Here is an 18,932-nt window from a genome sequence, read left to right as displayed (position 1 = left end):
TGCATCCACCCTCCAAAACCAGACTGAAGACGCTGCCTCTGCACATGCGTGATGATCATATGATGAGAAACCAAGACTCAACATCTGACAGGCCGCCCAAAGGAAAGAGAGGAAAGGGCCAAAGAGGGGCGAGCGTCTGAAAGTGAAGGGTCATGGTCTTTGGACATTAAATGTCAGAGTCAGAAGGCAGAGATTCGATCCCTCGTCTGCTCCCTCTGTGTATCTGGATTTACTCAGAAGGTCACTCGGGGACCCCCCCACTCTTCTTTCAGTCCACTACATGAGAAGCCTCATATCCAAGCTTCTATATCCAGGCCTCTTAAAGGTGGCAACTCAAGTCAGGCTCCGTGTCTGTAACTGTAATAATGTAAACTAAACTGAATATTTCTATGCTTTCAGACTATAATTAGAGGTGGTGTGATCATTCAGAAGCTTCCAGGCTCTTTATGTGACGTGAAGTGAAGCAGAGGCCAGGGTGCGTGTGTCTCTGCAGGTTGACGACCTTGACATTCAGAGGGGGGGGCGGGCCGAGGAGCAGTGACCATTGAGGCGGGGGTGTGGCCTCCCACTCTGGTCAATCATAAAAACACTCAGCTTAACTTTGCTCTTCCCCACTCACACCCGGAGTCGCAACACAGACTGAGGCATCTCACAAACGGTAAATTTACCTGCAGCAGATTTCATGGTTTCACTGAAGGGGGGGGGGGTCTGCAGGCTGCAGGGCCTCAGAGCCAAGCTGCAGATTCAGATCACCTGGGGACCTTGTGCATGGGCTTGATTGAGCCTCACTTTGAAAATGAAAGTCAAACTTGCTCACTTTGTTTTTATCTTCTTGCTTTAAATGTGAGTTTCACCCTTGAGGATTGTGATGTGATTTATTTCAGTTTATTTCTACACTTGCAGGGAAAGTTTTAATCTTGCAGCTTCAGGCTGCGACTTTTCTTGGACTGTGCTCGAAGATAATCTTATCTGACAAATACTTTTGCATGTTCTTTTGAACCCTTTGCTTATCTACTCTAACAATCCGAGCAATTGTCTGTCATCAGGTCTATGCTAATATATGGCATCATAAAAGTACGGCACTATTAATGTTGGTTTAACAGGAAGTGTAATTATTTGCTATAATTCTCCTCTTCTCTCTCCCTGCAGAGGACTAGACCAACCCAGACAAAATGGTGAAAGTCGGTATCAATGGGTAAGAACCTTTTCATCACCTTACTTAAAACTGTATCAACTGCTCAGCCCAAACATCCTTCATTAAACAAAATGCTTAACACCCAGTCCCTGCTCCCCCACAATGCTCACACAACCACACCCTTCATCACAGTATTTAACTCTTGACTTGAGAGTTCAAATTCTCAAAATGCACTACTAAACTCTTATTTACTTATGCTTGAACATTAAAAAAATAGGTTTATTGTTAATGTCCTGAGAATTCACTGATGTGTTTGTTTTAAAATACAGAGTTCACAAATGATGAAGAATATGAAAGTTTGACTTCCACACTCATCTGTCCATTTGCTTACAAATTAGAATTAAAGCACATTAAAGAAACACAAAGGAAGGAACTGTTTGGGGAACAATGTAAAAAGTATTTTTGTGTCGTGTTCTGAAGCCAGAGGACTCTTGCAAAGAATCCACAGCCTTTATAGCCACTTTGGTTCAAGCTGTTCTTGTACTTGGCTCAGTCTTTTAATGAAACCATGAGTCATCAGTTTTACTTTCTCATCTGAATAGCAGGACACACTGTAGTATCTCTGATTAATTAAAAGTCTCTCACACACACACACACACACACACACACACACACACACACACACACACACACACACACACCGACCTGTGAACAGTCGAGCGGCTGTCCTCATGTTTTTCTTGCTCTCTGAACTTTGGCCCTCAGCAGATAACAATGTGGCCACTGGCTTCGACATGGGGGTCATTCAACAGCGGATTGTTTTTCTGCTGTGTGAAGCACAGTGGTGGCGGGGGGGGGGGGGGGTGCATGTGTAACTTGAAATGCTATAGAACACACAATGTGGCGTTAAAGTCTGTCTCGTGGTTCTTTATCTCTACACCCACCCACTCCCTTCTTTTCTCAACCCCTGGCGTCTGAGGACAGAATGTATCTGTACCAGGATTTTGGACCTGCAGTTAAAAAGTAACTCGGCTGCTGATCAAACAGTGCACTGCCGTCACTGGGATTACCACATTGGGAGGCTCAATTCGACTTTAGCCCCCATAGAGGAGAGTGGGAGAGCTGTGTTGAGTCTGCAGCACACACCTCCCGCGGCACCTCCTCCTCCTGAACCCTGCCCTTTTGTCAGCTGTAATTCAGGTCTCTCAGTGGGGGGGTGATATGTTTCCCACACAAAAGAAAAAAGCTGGAGCCATAATGAGAAGTAGACCTGACTGATGAACGTGAAGAACCCAGTTTAACACAATCAACCCAACAATGATTGATTGTGTCCCTTTAACAAGCATCTGCAGCTCCATTCTTCACAGTAACTCAGACATGACTGATCACCTCAACCAAAGACTTTGCTCATGGAGTTGCATGGTGTCATAGCTCCATCTAGAGGACAGACTGAGAAACTACACTGTTCTATTTTTTTTTTCTCTCCAGATTCGGCCGCATCGGTCGTCTGGTGACCAGAGCTGCCTTCACCTCCAAGAAGGTGGAGATCGTGGCCATCAACGACCCTTTCATCGACCTGGAGTACATGGTGGGTCAAGCAGATAGTTTTAATTTATAAGGCATTAAAACATGAAATCTATAGCAGCCATAATTTATAAACCTGCTAAATTCAATGTATTTGGAGATGTTTGGTGGTAGTTGGTAGCTTTGCCTTTTCTTGGTAACTCCTCGTTAATGCAGTAATTTAGTAAATTTGACAGGAGTTGCCCTCCTCTTCTCTCGTCTTCTTTAGGTCTACATGTTCAAGTATGACTCTACCCACGGTCGCTTCAAGGGTGAGGTCAAGATTGAGGGAGACAAGCTGGTCATCGATGGACACAAAATCACAGTTTTCCACGAGTGAGTTTACTCTGCACCTTTGAATTTGGTCTTATAGCATTTTACTACTTTAAAGCCAATTTCAATACGATCACACAAATGAAAGAAATAAACATTCATTGCGGCTCTAACCCGTCTCCCCCTCTTTTTTGCAGGAGGGATCCCACCAACATCAAATGGGGCGATGCTGGTGCCCACTATGTGGTTGAGTCCACTGGTGTCTTCACCACCATTGAGAAGGCATCTGTACGTACTCAGTCCTGTGTCATCGTCCTGAACATGTCGTGTTTTCTAATTTTGTTTTGAAATACATGGGACCACACACCAAAGAATACAGAATTGATTGGATTTCAACACATTTCAGGCTCACTTGAAGGGTGGCGCCAAGAAAGTCATCATCTCTGCACCCAGTGCTGATGCTCCCATGTTCGTCATGGGCGTGAACCATGAGAAGTACGACAAATCCCTCCAGGTCGTCAGGTGAGAATCGGGAGAGATCTCGGATGGTTTGATCGATTTGGGCCTTCATATTGAAAATCTTCACCTAACTGATGCTGTTTCTTAATTTCTCCATAGCAACGCTTCCTGCACAACCAACTGCCTGGCCCCCCTCGCCAAGGTCATCAACGACAACTTCGGCATCATTGAGGGCCTGATGGTAAAGATTGGAAAAACTCTGCCTGGGATCAACTGTTCAAATAAAACCACCAACATGACTTTACAGAGTTTGGTGGCTGTTAAACTTCATCCAATCATTCTCCTTTCTCCATCTCTTGTTTGAACTATCAGAGCACTGTTCATGCCATCACTGCAACCCAGAAGACCGTGGACGGCCCCTCCGGCAAACTGTGGAGGGACGGCCGTGGTGCCAGCCAGAACATCATCCCGGCTTCAACCGGCGCTGCCAAGGCTGTTGGCAAGGTCATCCCTGAGCTCAATGGGTCAGTGCTGAAAACACATGGCTGTACTTTTATCTTCATATGATCAGGACCTGTAGTAAATCCTATGAATGAAAGTTCTTGCTCTTACCTGTGTGTGCATCCATATTTCACAGCAAGCTGACCGGCATGGCCTTCCGTGTCCCCACCCCCAACGTGTCAGTGGTCGACCTGACTGTCCGTCTGGAGAAACCTGTGAGTGACCAACACAAGTGTTTATGATATTATCAAGTCTGGTGATGATCAGTGTTTTTCTTACTGTTCTCTGAAAAGAACAAAATTAGAAAAGTAAAAAAAAGTACTGTCCATGGAAACAGAAGTGCTCATGTTCTGTACAGTGTTCTCTGTCAACATGAATCACTTGTTGCCAATTTAAGAAATAACATTTTCAAAGATTAAACTCTTCAAGAACCAGTTGGTTTGGATTTGTAGACACTAAGACTTAAACTAATTCATGTTTTACTACTCCTGTGTTAAACGACCTCTTTTCTCCGCCACAGGCCAGCTACGAAAACATCAAGAAGGTTGTGAAGGCTGCAGCTGAAGGACCCATGAAGGGCTATCTGGCATACACCGAGCACCAGGTATATTATTCATTTAGCTCATTTATCTTTTTAATAGATATTTGCGGATCAGTGTTTGTTAATGCATTGTTCTTTCCTCGCCTGCCCACAGGTCGTCTCCACAGACTTCAACGGCGACACTCACTCCTCCATCTTTGATGCTGGCGCTGGCATCGCTCTTAATGACCACTTCGTCAAGCTGGTCTCATGGTATGCCTTCAGCAAAGATTACTTTAATATCCACATATTTTTTTTCCCACTGATGCATATTGACCCTTTTTGTATGTGTTACTGCTTCACCAGGTACGACAATGAGTTTGCCTACAGCAACCGTGTCTGCGACCTGATGGCCCACATGGCCTCCAAGGAGTAAACCAACCAACCAACCAATCAGAAGTCACTGCACTACGAAACATCACCCACGTTCTCCTGAACCCAGAGTTATACATTTACAATAAGACATTGTTATCTATAACTCTGCCTGGTTTCCATCTGATCGTCGACCCCCCCCCCATCACATGTCTGAGGAATGGTCCCACAGAGAGAAATGAAAATATTAATTGGTGACCAATTACTTTTTTATTTTATTTGTGACAGTCCTTGTTCTGTTATTGTGTGAGATGGAGTGAAGGTGTGAGAGACTGACTGTAACACTCAGGTGCTGCAGTCAGTGGAATAAAGTCCTCGGTTTGTGAGACTCCTCTTGTCCTTTCTCTCTTTTGTCACTGCACAGAATGATTAACTAAACATCCTGGGATTCATGCAGATGATTATTATGAAGTTTTGTGACTTTAGATTTAACGAACAATGAATCTAGCCCTGCAAGGCTTTTATAGAACTGATGTCCACTTATTTTCTTTGAAATATTTAATATCTGGGAGGGTTTCAGTGGTGTAGTTATTTCAACAGAACAAAAAACCTGCTTTTACATGTCAGTATGAGGCTTTTACTTTTCTTGAAATGTTGCTCGCTGATAGATCAGCATAGTTCACTTTTTCTGTATCTCTCAGATGGACAAGAGCAGCTGATGAATAAGACAATGACTTTAAAATATTACTATGGCCTGTTGGTAACACCACACATACACACACGTCTATTAAAAAATGTTATTGGATTATTTCAGTATTTAGGTTTCTTATTTACATCCCTCAGACTTTTGGAATCAGACAAACTTGATGTTTTCTTTTTTCAAAAAACACATTCAGTTCACACCCCACCACCTGGTTCTCTTCAGCCAATCAGATTGCGTCCTGCTCTGGACTGATCCCGCCTTTCTACCTTTAAAGACGGAAGAGTAAAGCCGGTGGCGCCTCCCTGTGGAGCTCTGTCTCCTCCAGGAGCGCTGTCTCCAAACAACCAGCGGATCTCAGACTCTCTCTCCTGTGAACACGAGGTGAGTCCATTAATTTAGCTCTTCCGTGCATTGGCTCAGGAAGATGTTTCACTCGTGGAGGAAAAGCTGAACTGAACAGAAGTGACACAGGAGCAGAGATCCTCTGTGTTTCAGAAAGAAGGTTCACTCTGCCAAAAATCAGAGAAATAGAATGTTTGTTTATCCCTGAAAGTTGTATTTTCTTGTTTGTTGATGTCTCGACTCTTTACTGTTGAATATCATTCAGACTCTCAATACTTCATGTTGTAATTCCATGTGTCTACAGACAGAAGTGTTTGTTAATTCAACATGAAAAGTTTCTTTGTGGTTGAAGTTGATTCAACATTAAATAAACGTGTCTACAGCGTCATGTATTTTACATTAAACACTATTTCACTGTGATGCATTGACCGTCTCTGGATTTAGACCATAAAGATTCGTTTTTATGGAATAAGAAGGTAAATGAGGGACTCGCTTTTGGAGGGAAACTGCAGAGGCCTCACCTCAAGGCCTGAAGGCCTCACCTGTAAAAAAATAAGTAAAAGATCCAAGATCTGTTCCAACTGTGAAATGTTCCCATCAGCTCTCTGAAGCCTTTGGAGAAAAATTTTAATCTTTTAGCTGTGGAAACACGAATTGGGTAAAAAAAAGAAATATGATTACTTAAATGACAATAAATTGTTTTCTTATTATTCTATTATAATCATTTGTTCCTATCATCATCTCTTATCTTTTATTAATGAATCATTATCATTATTACCTTATTAATAGTTTATACATAACATGATTTTATTCGCTCGTGTGTTCATTACACACTTTTAGCTCCTTGGTCCTTATTTCCATCATTTTGTGCTGAACAGTGATTCCTCAGGGTGCGCAGTTAAAGAATTGGTGCGCCTCTCATCTCATCTTTACGGTAGCGCCGCTCCTCCAATCCCGCAGCACCTGCTCGTGCCCGAGCTCACATCTTGTTGCCAGAACTTCAGTGACGTGCACACGCTGGATTTCTTTGTTATTCATTCGAGCTCTGCGTCTTTTTCTTGCTTTTTTTTGTCGCGTTTGTTTCAGCAGCGCTTCGCACCGAGCCGCAGACCCGGTGTTGGCCCGTTTCGTGTGGAGGATGTTTTGTTGCGCACCGTCGGCGACGCACGGATCCATCAGCCGCTCTGAGCTTTAAGGATAAGATTCTTATTTAGTTACGTAACCAGGCGACTCCTGGCGTCTCTCCGGTTTATTCTGATTAAATCCAGTCATCGTTTTCTGTCGCAGAAAGAACATTCCCGTCCGTGTTCATGCCAGATCTGCAGCGCTTCAGTTTTCCATACCATAGCATGAATCCTTTGTTGGGGGCCAACGCGCATCTCCAACAACACCCACCGCAGATCCAGTCGCCCGGACACCCGGACTCTCCCTCAGGCCTCCTGCCTGACGCCGTCTTCGGACCAGGAGCGTCTTTCCTGCTGGGTGAGCAGACCGGTCCGGGCCTCGATCAGCCGGGGCCTGACTTCACCGCACCCTCACAGACCTCACCTTACCTCCACCACAATCACAGCAGCCCCTACCATCACCGCGCTGCGCCGCATCCCCCCGCAGCCATGGCCCTCAGAAACGACCTGGGCTCCAACATCAGCGTCCTGAAGACCCTCAACCTGAGGTTCCGGTGCTTTTTGGCCAAAGTGCACGAATTAGAGCGCAGAAACAAGATCTTGGAGAAGCAGCTGCAACAGGCGCTGGATGGCAACAAGGGCTGTCAGGGGGGATGCTGTGAGAGCAGGGCGCACACCCAGGAGGCCGGTGTGCAGACTGGATTTGTTGGTACCATACCGCTCAGGCCCGGTTCCCTCCCCTTCCACAACACCAACAACTCAGCCAGGAGGCCCACAACACTGTTCACACCACCTCCCACATCAGCTGCTGAAAACACCAGTTCAACCCAGACAAACAGCAGTAACCCAGCCATCACCATCAGCCAGTCCTCCCCCTGTGCCGACTCCCCTGGCTACAGCTACAAGGCCTTCCCAGGCAACTCCACCAATCCCCCCCCACGGTTTCTTCCTGGCACCATCTGGTCCTACAACCACACTCGCAAGTTTGGACCCAGTGCGGAGCGTCTGACCAGCCCAGGGGTGTCCTGGGTGCACCCGGATGGAGTTGGGGTCCAGATCGACACCATCACCCCTGAGATAAGAGCCCTGTATAATGTCCTGGCCAAAGTGAAGAGGGAGAGAGACGAGTACAAGCGCAGGTAAATGGAACAAAACACTTTTATTACATGTATAACAGGCCTACAGAGGCATTTCTCACTGGGTGTGGGGGGTGACTAATGCTCCACTCTGGAGGAATGAGCAGAGCAGTAAAGCAGCTGCAGGCCAGCCGTCTCCAACGGGAGCAGAGTCAGCACAAAGCCTCTCTCCATCCATCACCTCCAGCCTGACCCTGCATCCGCTTCACGTCAGACCGCAGAGGCAGGTGCTGCTGCCAGAAATACACCCCAAAAATCCACATGTCACAGGCTAAATATAAAGATGAAGGTTGGGGCTTAGCTGGGGTGTGTGAGGATCAGTCTGAGAGTTGACTTTAGTTTACAGGAGTATTGAGGAAAATCCCTCCGAATATATGGAAGAAGCAAGTGTCTTAAGATAATAAAAATGCTGGTGGTTTGCAGACTGTTTGCAGTCAGGCTGTGAATAACAAAACAAACCCATGATGCTTCTGCAGCACTTGTGACTTACCTGGGAATTAAAGAGTAACAGTTCTAAACCTCTGAGCTTAATATGATAAGTCGGCTTCTCAGAATTATTTCACCATCCAATGATCTTATTTTTCAGTAATTTTTTAAAGCAAAATACGAAACCTTCACTTGTCCCATATGCAAAGGTTTTGCTGTCGTTCTTTATCATATGATGTTCAACTGCATGTTTTTTAGGAATTGGGAAAGAAACAATTTATTTGAAGATGTGTAATCTCAAGATACTCAATAACACATTAATACAAATTTGATTGCAGCACCAGATCAAATCTGGAGGCTTTGATTTCCACTTTAGGGCGGCAGGTGAATATAAGAGGGAACGAAGACTTGAGACTAAAATCATTTCAGTACGACACTGTCAACTCTTCTTATGCAGGATTTCCACGATTGTTGGAGAAGAAGAACAGTTCATCGTGAAGAATGTTGCGGATGATGTATTTTCTGTCCTGAGTGAGCTGCAGTACGCTCATGTCCCAGCACAGTCAACAATGAATTCCTTCATATTATGTCCAAATGAGCAGCCATGCATTCTCCACAGAGGAGATTGTGACTGCAGTATTGTGGACTCCTTGTGAATGAGAGCGTGTGACAGCAGACTCATATTTAAGAGCAGATGATTTACTAACATTGTTGTTTTGTTTCTTGTACAAGTGTGTGACGTCTACAATTCCACCTTTTTCCATTTATTCAAGGACAACTCCTCTTCCTCCCCCTTCCCCTGCGTTATCCTCCCTCTGTCGCTGCCCTTCACTCTGTCCACTCTCAGGGTCTTTTTTTTTCTCACGTAAACCGGGCACATTCCCACACAGTGAACTCTTCTTCTTCCTCTCCCTCCTTCTGGTACTCCTCTTTCCCTCTGCACACCACCCTCAACTCTCTCTCTCTCCACTCCAAACTGTATCTGCAATGCACCATGCCCTGCAAGCTGTAACTGCTGAATGGGGGGGGGGGCTTGGCTTGCAGAAGGAAGCACTTCTCACCTTACCGATCAAACAAGCATCCTCATACGGCAACAACAACAACTCCAGATACATGACTCAGTTTCTTTTAGTATTCCCTATAGGTGTCTATGTGCCGCAGCGTTCTGCATTTCAAACAGCATTTATAAAACAGGCTGCAGTCTCTGCAGTCTACCCCACCCCCCCATGCATGTGTGTTATGTGAGGTGACAAATTCTGAGATCACATGGGGGGGGGGGGGTGTGCTCCAGCTTTTAAATGTATTAAAGTTCAGGTTCATGGGTCAAATGAGCATGAATCAGCAAATCCCTCCACACACTCACGTTGCCTCGTGCAGGCTGTATCTGGTCAGCACCCTGGTGTGATTGAACTTCACCACATTCACATTTTGCACACCCAGATTAAAATCCAGTTTTTATATTAAAACCAGCACCTGATGTGTGTTTTATTCACTCACAGACCAACACAAGCTCCCAATAAACTTTAAGAGCAACTTTGGGTTCAGTGCCTTTTTTTAAGGACATGAGACGTGGACTGGAAGAGCTGAGGATCAAATCACCAACCCTGAGTTTAAAATCACATTTTTATATTTCCTTACTTTAGGTGAAGATGTCATTGTCAGTGTGATGCAGCCACTCTGGTTGGATCTTTTTGCAAACGCTGTCTCCTTCCCTCTACATCTTTCATGTGCCACTTAACATCTGGACAGATGCCTTTTAGGTTTAATCAAATTCTCCGTTAGCGCCACTAAGGAGGTCCTCTTTTCACTCCTGTTCCTTTGTGTGTAAGCGAGATGACACAAAGCACCTGGACGGATTTCCACGGAACTTGTTGGAAGGATGTAGAATGTTTTGGGAAAGAACCCAGACATTCACAGAGAATAATTCATGAATCTTGATGAAAAAAATCTGATTTATTTAGTAACTGATAACTCGGAGTGTGTGTGACTTGGTGCAGCTTTACTGCATTTAAGGGGACTGTTGGGCCTTGGCAGAGGTATGTGCTCTACTGAGTGTCATTCTAGTTCTTACAGGGTCTTTTGTCTTCTTACGCCTGTCTTTCCTGAACACGTCCAGAAAATGCATCATGATCAATCAGACACAATACTACCAATATAATGTGTGTCTGCTCTGTGTTAGTTCTGTTCTCTGTCTGAATTCAGATTCTAGAAAATATTTACACTCTGTGTCTGTGTCTCTTAGATGGGAAGAGGAATACACCATGAGGATGGATCTGCAGCAGAAGATTGCAGACCTACAAGAGGTAACATTAAGTAGAAAAAATAACCCATATGCTTAGTGGGATCACAGACTGTATATAAAGACGAGGACTTTCGAAAAATGAAGCTTAAATATCCAGGATCCAAACACAGCCATCTTGTGAATTTGGAGCCAGAATCTATGCAGTTACGATCGGGGGGTTGGAGCCCCAGTGTTAAGGTCCTGTTGATACACATGCTGGACCAATCAGGCGTCAATTATTCGTCACTAATTAAAACCAACCTTGCAGGAAAAATTGGATCTTAAGCAAAAGATCTTCCTAAAATGACAGAAACCATCTTGGAGTAAAACATTTTTATTTGATGTGGACTCTTTAGTTTGGTCAATGTCCCCTCCATTAACATGGAGGAGACATTGTTTATGACTTATACTGTAGACAGCCACCAGGTGCCAATCGAGAGGCTCTGGTTTCACTTTCTGGTTAAAATATCTTGTTAAAATATTTTCTTGATCACTTTAGTCACTGTTGAGCAGGAAGCTCTCACCCTTTTGTTAACACTTTTAATTTCCTCTGCACAGGAAGTACGCAGCCTTTTTAAGATCTCCTGTTGCACCCTCTCATAAGTGTTTTTTCTTTGACCACTACCCATCTCATTTAATAATATAGAACACATTTTTTGAACCAAGGATGGCTTGGTTTTTATCTTCTTTCAGGTGTCCTGCAGTTATGTCTTTATCAACCCATCGTTTTGTTGATTTCCTGTGTGGGTGGTTGAGTCGGTTAAATTCTCGTGTACCTGACCTCATTTAGTAGGCAGCAGGAAACCACAATCAGCAAAACGCCATTTGCGACTGAGGAGGCTCTGACCAGTGTTGCAGCACATATGAATAAGTCAACAGGAACCAGAGTGAATTATGAGGCCGTCAGTCGAATCCAGAGCTCTCCAGAGGAGATCATGCATTCAGGATTTACTACTACTGTGCAGATAGAAGCTTTTATTTTGTTTATGACCTCCGCCTGTATAATGTAACCTGTATTTTCCAGTAAAGACAGAGCTCAGGATAACTGTGTGTGGGTGTGTGTGGGTGTGTGCATGTTTGCGCTTGCTGCTCACATGTATGTTCTGTATGACGTCTTTCATATCTGCAGGACTTGCAGGAGAGCGAAGGCTGCCAGGATGAACTGGCTCTCAGAGTTCAGCAGCTGAAGGCAGAGCTGGTTCTCTTCAAAGGTCTCATGAGCAATGTGAGCACGGAACAACAAATAAACTTGTCTACCTGACATACACACGTTTAGCCATCAGTGGTAATCATCTGTCTCTATGGGTGGACTGTAGCTTGACGAAATATAGGAAATTAATTTGTTAGCACAACTCTGAAAAAACAAGAATCATGATTGTTTGCTTTGAAGTGAGATCCAAATTTTCTCTCGTCATTTAGTCGACTACTTCAATTATTTGTATTTTACTCAAAGTTTTCTCCACTTTTCTGTGAGTCGTGGTTTTCTGCCACTTTGCCAGTGCTTGAGGGAGAAGGCAAAGGAACTGCAGCATCATGTGGTGCTTCAGGCTCTTTGGAAGGAAGTAGGAGCGCTTGTTTTGATACAGCGGATGTCCCAAATAAAAATTCAGCACTATCCTTGTCAATCAGATTTCATATAGGTGTGAATTGAGATCATGATTCTACTACGGTTAATTATGCAGCCCTACCTTCCAGCCAACAAAGAGTTGTTCATGTAGAAAATGTCACTCACTCAGGCTTCATCAGTACTAAGAATAAGTTGAAGTTGACTAACCTATTTTTTCTTCTTAGTAAACTTTTTATTTCATTAGAAAGACCACTCCAGTGGACAGAGTGCCATATCACAAAGTGTTGCCATAAGGGTTCATTCATCTGAGTCAGTGGTAGATTTTTCTAAGTGTTTCCTGTCTCTTCTTCCTCGTCTCCTCCGTCCTCTCTGCAGAACCTGTCCGACCTGGACAGTAAGATCCAGGAGAAAGCCATGAAGGTGGACATGGACATCTGCCGCAGGATCGATATCACCGCTCGTCTCTGTGACGTCGCTCAGCAGAGGAACTGTGAAGATGTGATCCAGATGTACCAGGTGACGGGACTAAAACCGACCACGTCATGCTCTTATCTCTTTTTCTATAAAAATGTATTTACTGATAACGATGAATCCTGAACATGCGCCTGCAGGTTCCTAACAGCCAATCATCCTTGAACTGCCGCCGGAAACACACCCCTCTGTCGTTTAACGGGAGCGAGTGCGACGAACCTGTGAGCACCACCGAAAGTGAGGGACGCGTGGTCAGAGACGAGGAGCATTGTGGCTCATCGGCCAATCAGATCAATGAGGAGATGCAGAGGATGCTGAACCAACTGTGAGTGGTCTGACTGTGAAATGTGATGATGTAACACAAGCGTCCGTCAGTCCTGCACTGCCACTAATTACCTCCGTGTCTGTGTCTGTGTGTGTGTGTGTGTGTGTGTGTGTGTGTGTGTGTGTGTGTGTGTGTGTGTGTGTGTGTGTGTGTGTCTGTGTGTGTGTGTGTGTCTGTGTGTGTGTCTGTGTGTGTGTCTGTGTCTGTGTGTGCGTGTGTGTGCGTGTGCGTGTGTGTCTGCGTTTTCTAGGCGTGAATGTGAGTTTGAGGATGACTGTGACAGTCTGGCCTGGGAGGAGACTGAAGAGACACTGCTTCTTTGGGAGGACTTCCCAGGATGCACTCTGCCTCCTGACCCCACCCACCCACCAGGAGAGGTAAATTGTGGCTACATAAATATGTTCAGTGAGGTTTTTTGTGTTTTGTCTGTAATCGGAATGGACACGATCTGTATTCGCTCCCACGTCGGGTTTTATTCTGCTGTGGTGCAGCTTGATCGAATTTAAGGGGACTGTTGGGCCTTGGTGGAGATATGTGCTTTCGTTAGTGCTGTTCTAGTTGCTCATAAATCATTTATGCCTGATGCAGTGAATGTCTTATCAGTCTCAGACGCTGAGAAAGTAAAAGCGGTGGGTTTTCAGACTCTGCTTTCTTCAGTTGTGTGCAGACACTATTGTTGGTTGGAGCTGATGTGAAGAGCAGGAGGTTGATTTGTTTGTCGATACAGTTTTATCTCTGGTGATGACTCCTCTGATTCAGCTGCATCTCTTGACCTTCACGGCTCCGCTGGGACTGGGTCATTTCTGGACACACACACACACACACACACACACACACACACAGACACAGACACACACACACACACACACACACACACACAGACACAGACACACACACACACACACACACACAGACGCAATGTCTGGCCTCTGTTGGTGTACAGTGCGTTTGTTTCCAAGAAGAGCATGTAGGTATTTGTTTTCATTTGGCTGCTGTGTATGTTTGAGCAGTCTGAGGGAGAAGCTGCATCACTCAGAGAAATCTGAGCTGATCTCCGGTTATGTTATCATCAGCTTTTGTTTGCTTGTTAATTAGCAGGATTACACAGAAACTACTGGACAGGTTGGCATGAAATGTGGTGGAAGGACCTGGTATAGATCATGGAAGTACCCATTCGATTTTGGTGCTGATCCATGAATTTGATTTCGCTTTCCATAACATTGAAAGATGGGGTTTTTCATAATGATTTTTCAGAGAATAATTCAAGGATTTTGATTGGGGAAAAAAACTCTCTCTCTTTCTGTCTGTCTGTCTGTCTGTCTGCCTGCAGGAGGACACTCTGGAGAAGGTGATTAACGACACAGAATGTCTGTTTAAGTCTCGAGAGAAGGAATACCAAGAGACCATCGACCAGATTGAGGTCAGACACCTATCTAATATTTTAAATACTATTAGTTGTGTATTCATAAATGTTGATATTACTATTAGTTTGTGTCTTCTTTTCTTGTTGTCAGGTTGTTCTTGTGTACTTTCTCCTTCTTTATATTCAGATTACAGTGTGACAGCTTATAATATGACTTGTGGATATATTAGTTCAATTTTTCTGATCTTGACCTTTGAACCCTTTCAGTAATTCATATATGCAGCTTTAATAAATGCTTTGATTATGTTTTCAGCCATTAATCTCTCCTGTTCTCCCTTAATCTGTTGTGTTTAATTAAAATTTTCTTTAGTTCTCTCACATTTGTCAAAAAAAAAACAAAGCTTTGGCGAATCTTAACATCTCAAAAAATAATTGCTATTTAGGAGTTGATATACAGAGTTTATATTTGATCAGTACATCAACAGGGGAAACATCTTTTGTGATTTAACATGTGGAATAATTCTCACTCCATGTTCTCTGACCGCAGCTGGAACTGGCCACAGCAAAGAGCGACATGAACCGACACCTGCACGAGTACATGGAGATGTGCTCGATGAAGAGAGGCCTGGACGTTCAGATGGAGACATGCAGGAGACTCATCACACAGAGTGGAGACAGGTAATTCACACACACACACACACACACACACACACACACACACACACACACACACACACACACACACACACACACACACACACACACACACACACACACACACACACACACACACACACACACACACACACACACACACACACACACGTACCAGTCTGTTATCTCTCTCACAATCCTGCCTCTTGTTCTTCCTTTGGTGACACTTTATTTTACAGGTCAGCAACTATTTTGAACAGGAGGAGTTATAAATGTTGAAAAATATGTTAAAATGTTAAACATTGATAATTATTAAGAGTTTAAATGCTAAGTGAGGAAAAATGGAAATAAAGTGTTGCCTTTCCTAGAAACAATAATGTGATGTGATGTCAGTTTTGAAACGTATTTCAGTCGAGTTAGTTAAGTCTAGTATCAGTTGGAGAATTTCATATAAAAGTCCTTCAATGAACTGCTTTATTTAAACTAAAGATAGTAGTTTGTCATTGTTTTATATAATTAAATGATTAATACTTAACATTTTCCACAAGGATTCATAATAATCTAATTCTATAGTTTTTCTTTGATTTGTCCAGTGCTGCATAAGAACCTTATTTATTTATTTATTTATTTATTCTGCATCTCTTCATTATCATCATGTATTTCTGTCCCTCGAAGTAACTCTGCGGCTCCTGTGTCCTCTGACGAGAGCGACCATAGGGAGAGCGACAAATCTTCAGCATCGTCTTCCTCGAGCGCTGGGAGATCCTGACACCTCGTCACCGTGGCAGTATCTGAAGCTGTGGTCACATGACCTCCACCGCACTCGGCTTTACAGTACCACACCATTGCAATGTAATTCTGTAACTATGGCGACACCGTGTTCACGCGTCAACCTCTTCATTTACTGACTCATATCATATTCTCGTGCAAATCCAGTTTTGGTCTGAGGAGATCAAAAGTGCTTGAGTAGCAGAGCTGGGTGACGCTTGAAGATGAATTTACTGTAAGTCAAAGGGCTGACGTCGCTCTGAGGCAGTGCAGAGCTTCAGAAAAACATAGCATGACACACACTCACCTACAAACACATGCTAACCTGGGAATCTCACCATAACTTCACACATTTGAATAACCGCGTATTGTACAAGAACTCTGACAGCTTTAGAGCCAACTGCACAAAATATACAGTCCTGTGATTAACATACTTCCAACAAACCAATAAAAACAGGTTTTAGTTTAAAGAGTGCAGCGATGGTACTTTGACCTGGCATCGATACACGACACAGCATCAATCAATCAAATCATCAAATTGATAATTAATGACAATGAGCTTGATACGATGTCATGATTCAGCATTTTACTGCCTTAAAGCCGCAGATCCAGCTTTGTGTCTGTGTCATGTCAAATTAAACCATGAGCAAAGTCAGGCTAAAGCTAAATAAATCATAACATATGTGCTTTATCTGGCAAAAAAGTGGAAAAACCATTAGCTGTGTGTAAAGTGGAGCAGCAGGAAGAAGAGCTGTGTCTGTGCACGCCAACACGCCTTGTTGCATTTAATCTGCGGATAAATCCTTTCCGCTACAGTTCAAATCAATTTAATGTCACTGGCAGGAAGCACCAGCACCATTATGGTTCCAGACTGAAGAAGAGGAAACCACACCAACATTGCAGCCTGCACACAGACATTTTGATTGTAGTGTAGAGAGTAGTTTCTCAATGGGACTTGTTGAAAGTGAATTAGAAGCATGAACATATCGGAGCCAGATATTGAAATGTGAAATGCATTGACCCCCACAGATGAGATGTCTGAGGTTTGTATTGTCTGTAAATGCTGCTCCATGAGAAACCCAGAGTAGCAGAGAAGGATCTTGTCAGTGTCATAGGGAGGCGCGTTTTGCTTTCAGTTGTAAATGTAGCTGTCGACTGAAACACAGCTGATCTGGACTCACACACTGATGCAGTCAGTCCAGTGCATTAACGCCTAAGTGTCACATATAGGAGATGTTGATAATAAGTTTTATTTTACGCTTTAATTAGAGTGAAGGCCCAATGAGCTGCATGGTGAACCAATGTAAGGATAACGTAGGAACAAAAAGATGGTCATGAAATAATGTTAGTTAGCCGGTGAGTGCCAAAATAAAATGAACTCGGTCATATTGTTAATCAACAGGAAAAAAAAAACGAATGACTAGCTGCCTAAGCTGTTACACCAAGGTGCTTGATGTATATAACTAAACCTATTTTTGAGCCTATAAATGTTTGCACATAGAAAGGAAGCAGAAATGTACTATATGAAACTATCCGCACTATAACTTGTAAAACATGTAACAAAAAAAAAAGTCAAGACACTGGAAACAGAAAATTATATTTCTTCTATTCTTATTTTCCTCATCTTTTACATGTTGCAGGTGTGAAACTAGAATAATAAATGAACACGTACCTCATTTTTACTTTAGTTAAATAGTTTTTCTCTGCACATTTAAACACACAGTCACACTGCTTCAGTAAAACATATGTGAAGATACTGCTTGAAATAGTCACTGTTGGGGGGGAACATCCCCCCAATCAATCATCACTGATCTATTATCAGACACCTCAAGATATAGTCGTGCCTGTAATTTCCATAGTGTGGTTGAATGTTTTTTTTCTTCTGCTTCTACTACAAATCACACTTAACCAACAGGAGGAGGAGGAGGAGTGTGAAGCTTATTTAAACTCATCCATGTGTGGAATCAGCTGACGGCTGTTTGAATACCAGAGCAGGATCTCAGTGACATCAAACACACACACACACACACACACACACACACACACACACACACACACACACACACACACACACACACACACACACACACACACACACACACACACACACACACACACACACACACACACACACACACACACACACACCTTCTGTATAGTTTTACTTTCATGCACAGAGTGAGTCTCTATGTATGCATGTGCCAGTGTGTATGTTTATGGGTGTTTTATCTGTACAGAGAGTGTTTTTAAAGACAAAGGCTTTAAACTGGCAAATGTACAACATGAAGTAGTAGGAAACAAAATGAGTCTAATTCGATGTCATCACTGTGTTTAGCAGTTTAACTTTATGAAGTGAAATCTGAGTCGTCTTTAGATGATGATGATGATCACCCACAAAAAAATGTAAAAATATAAATTAAATGTCAATGAGTTTTTTTCATAGCTACTCTTCCTGTATGAGTGTATGTGGTTGCCGAGTAAAGTCAATTTTAAAAATAACTCAAATTAATAAATGAACTGCTTATATGCGGCTTAAGCAAAATGACTGTACGATGGCTTTGATATATGTGTAAAGGAAATACAGCTCTGAATATAAACTTGTGTTTAAAGTCTGCAAAGAAATGTCCACAACAACACACCTGAAAAGCTTCTCAGTGGAATTGACGGTGGTTAAAGTGTTTTTCAGAATCAATTCTTCTGTGAAAGCCTCTCATTTGACGTCACACCATAAATTGATGATAATCCTCGATGTTGATTGGCTCCAAATGTGCGACTTTGCATCTTTAAACATCAAGAAAAAGTGATTTTTGGCTACAAAGCTTCACTGCAGAGCTACAGTATGTAACGTGTGGAGAGAGACTGAAAGAATAAAAGATGCATCTGAGCAAGGAGATGAGGTGTGATTGTTTGATTGTTTGAACATTATCCTGACTAACTGGGACACTGAGT

General features: G+C 43.3%; 2 protein-coding genes across 2 annotated transcripts; both read left to right on the top strand.

The window, feature by feature from the left end:
- The first annotated feature begins 544 nt into the window (after positions 1-544).
- Positions 545-5,211, top strand: gapdh (glyceraldehyde-3-phosphate dehydrogenase). Its single transcript, XM_020093091.2, has 12 exons — positions 545-658; positions 1,150-1,195; positions 2,624-2,723; positions 2,928-3,034; positions 3,169-3,259; positions 3,378-3,493; positions 3,590-3,671; positions 3,803-3,954; positions 4,068-4,146; positions 4,452-4,535; positions 4,627-4,724; positions 4,818-5,211. The coding sequence occupies exons 2-12, from the start codon at positions 1,173-1,175 to the stop codon at positions 4,885-4,887; spliced, it is 1,002 nt and encodes a 333-aa protein (XP_019948650.1). The 5' UTR covers positions 545-658; positions 1,150-1,172; the 3' UTR covers positions 4,888-5,211.
- A 1,630-nt stretch (positions 5,212-6,841) lies between these two features.
- On the top strand, positions 6,842-18,874 carry iffo1b (intermediate filament family orphan 1b). Its single transcript, XM_069537028.1, has 9 exons — positions 6,842-8,131; positions 10,797-10,857; positions 11,965-12,060; positions 12,778-12,918; positions 13,014-13,198; positions 13,449-13,575; positions 14,529-14,618; positions 15,109-15,239; positions 15,891-18,874. The coding sequence occupies exons 1-9, from the start codon at positions 7,179-7,181 to the stop codon at positions 15,982-15,984; spliced, it is 1,878 nt and encodes a 625-aa protein (XP_069393129.1). The 5' UTR covers positions 6,842-7,178; the 3' UTR covers positions 15,985-18,874.
- Positions 18,875-18,932: the final 58 nt, after the last annotated feature.

Source organism: Paralichthys olivaceus, chromosome 13 (assembly GCF_024713975.1).
Source record: "Paralichthys olivaceus isolate ysfri-2021 chromosome 13, ASM2471397v2, whole genome shotgun sequence".
NCBI classification, from domain to species: domain Eukaryota; kingdom Metazoa; phylum Chordata; class Actinopteri; order Pleuronectiformes; family Paralichthyidae; genus Paralichthys; species Paralichthys olivaceus.
This window is presented reverse-complemented; position numbering and strand designations above follow the sequence as displayed.

Excerpts from the sequence above, each read along its gene's own strand:
- gapdh (XM_020093091.2), top strand. The coding sequence starts at position 1,173 with ATGGTGAAAGTCGGTATCAATGG. Across the intron at positions 3,494-3,589 it reads AAATCCCTCCAGGTCGTCAG|CAACGCTTCCTGCACAACCA; the intron begins GTGAGAATCGGG and ends ATTTCTCCATAG. Across the intron at positions 3,955-4,067 it reads GTCATCCCTGAGCTCAATGG|CAAGCTGACCGGCATGGCCT; the intron begins GTCAGTGCTGAA and ends CATATTTCACAG.
- iffo1b (XM_069537028.1), top strand. The coding sequence starts at position 7,179 with ATGCCAGATCTGCAGCGCTTCAGTTTTCCATACCATAGCATGAATCCT. Across the intron at positions 10,858-11,964 it reads AGATTGCAGACCTACAAGAG|GACTTGCAGGAGAGCGAAGG; the intron begins GTAACATTAAGT and ends TCATATCTGCAG. Across the intron at positions 13,576-14,528 it reads CCACCCACCCACCAGGAGAG|GAGGACACTCTGGAGAAGGT; the intron begins GTAAATTGTGGC and ends GTCTGCCTGCAG.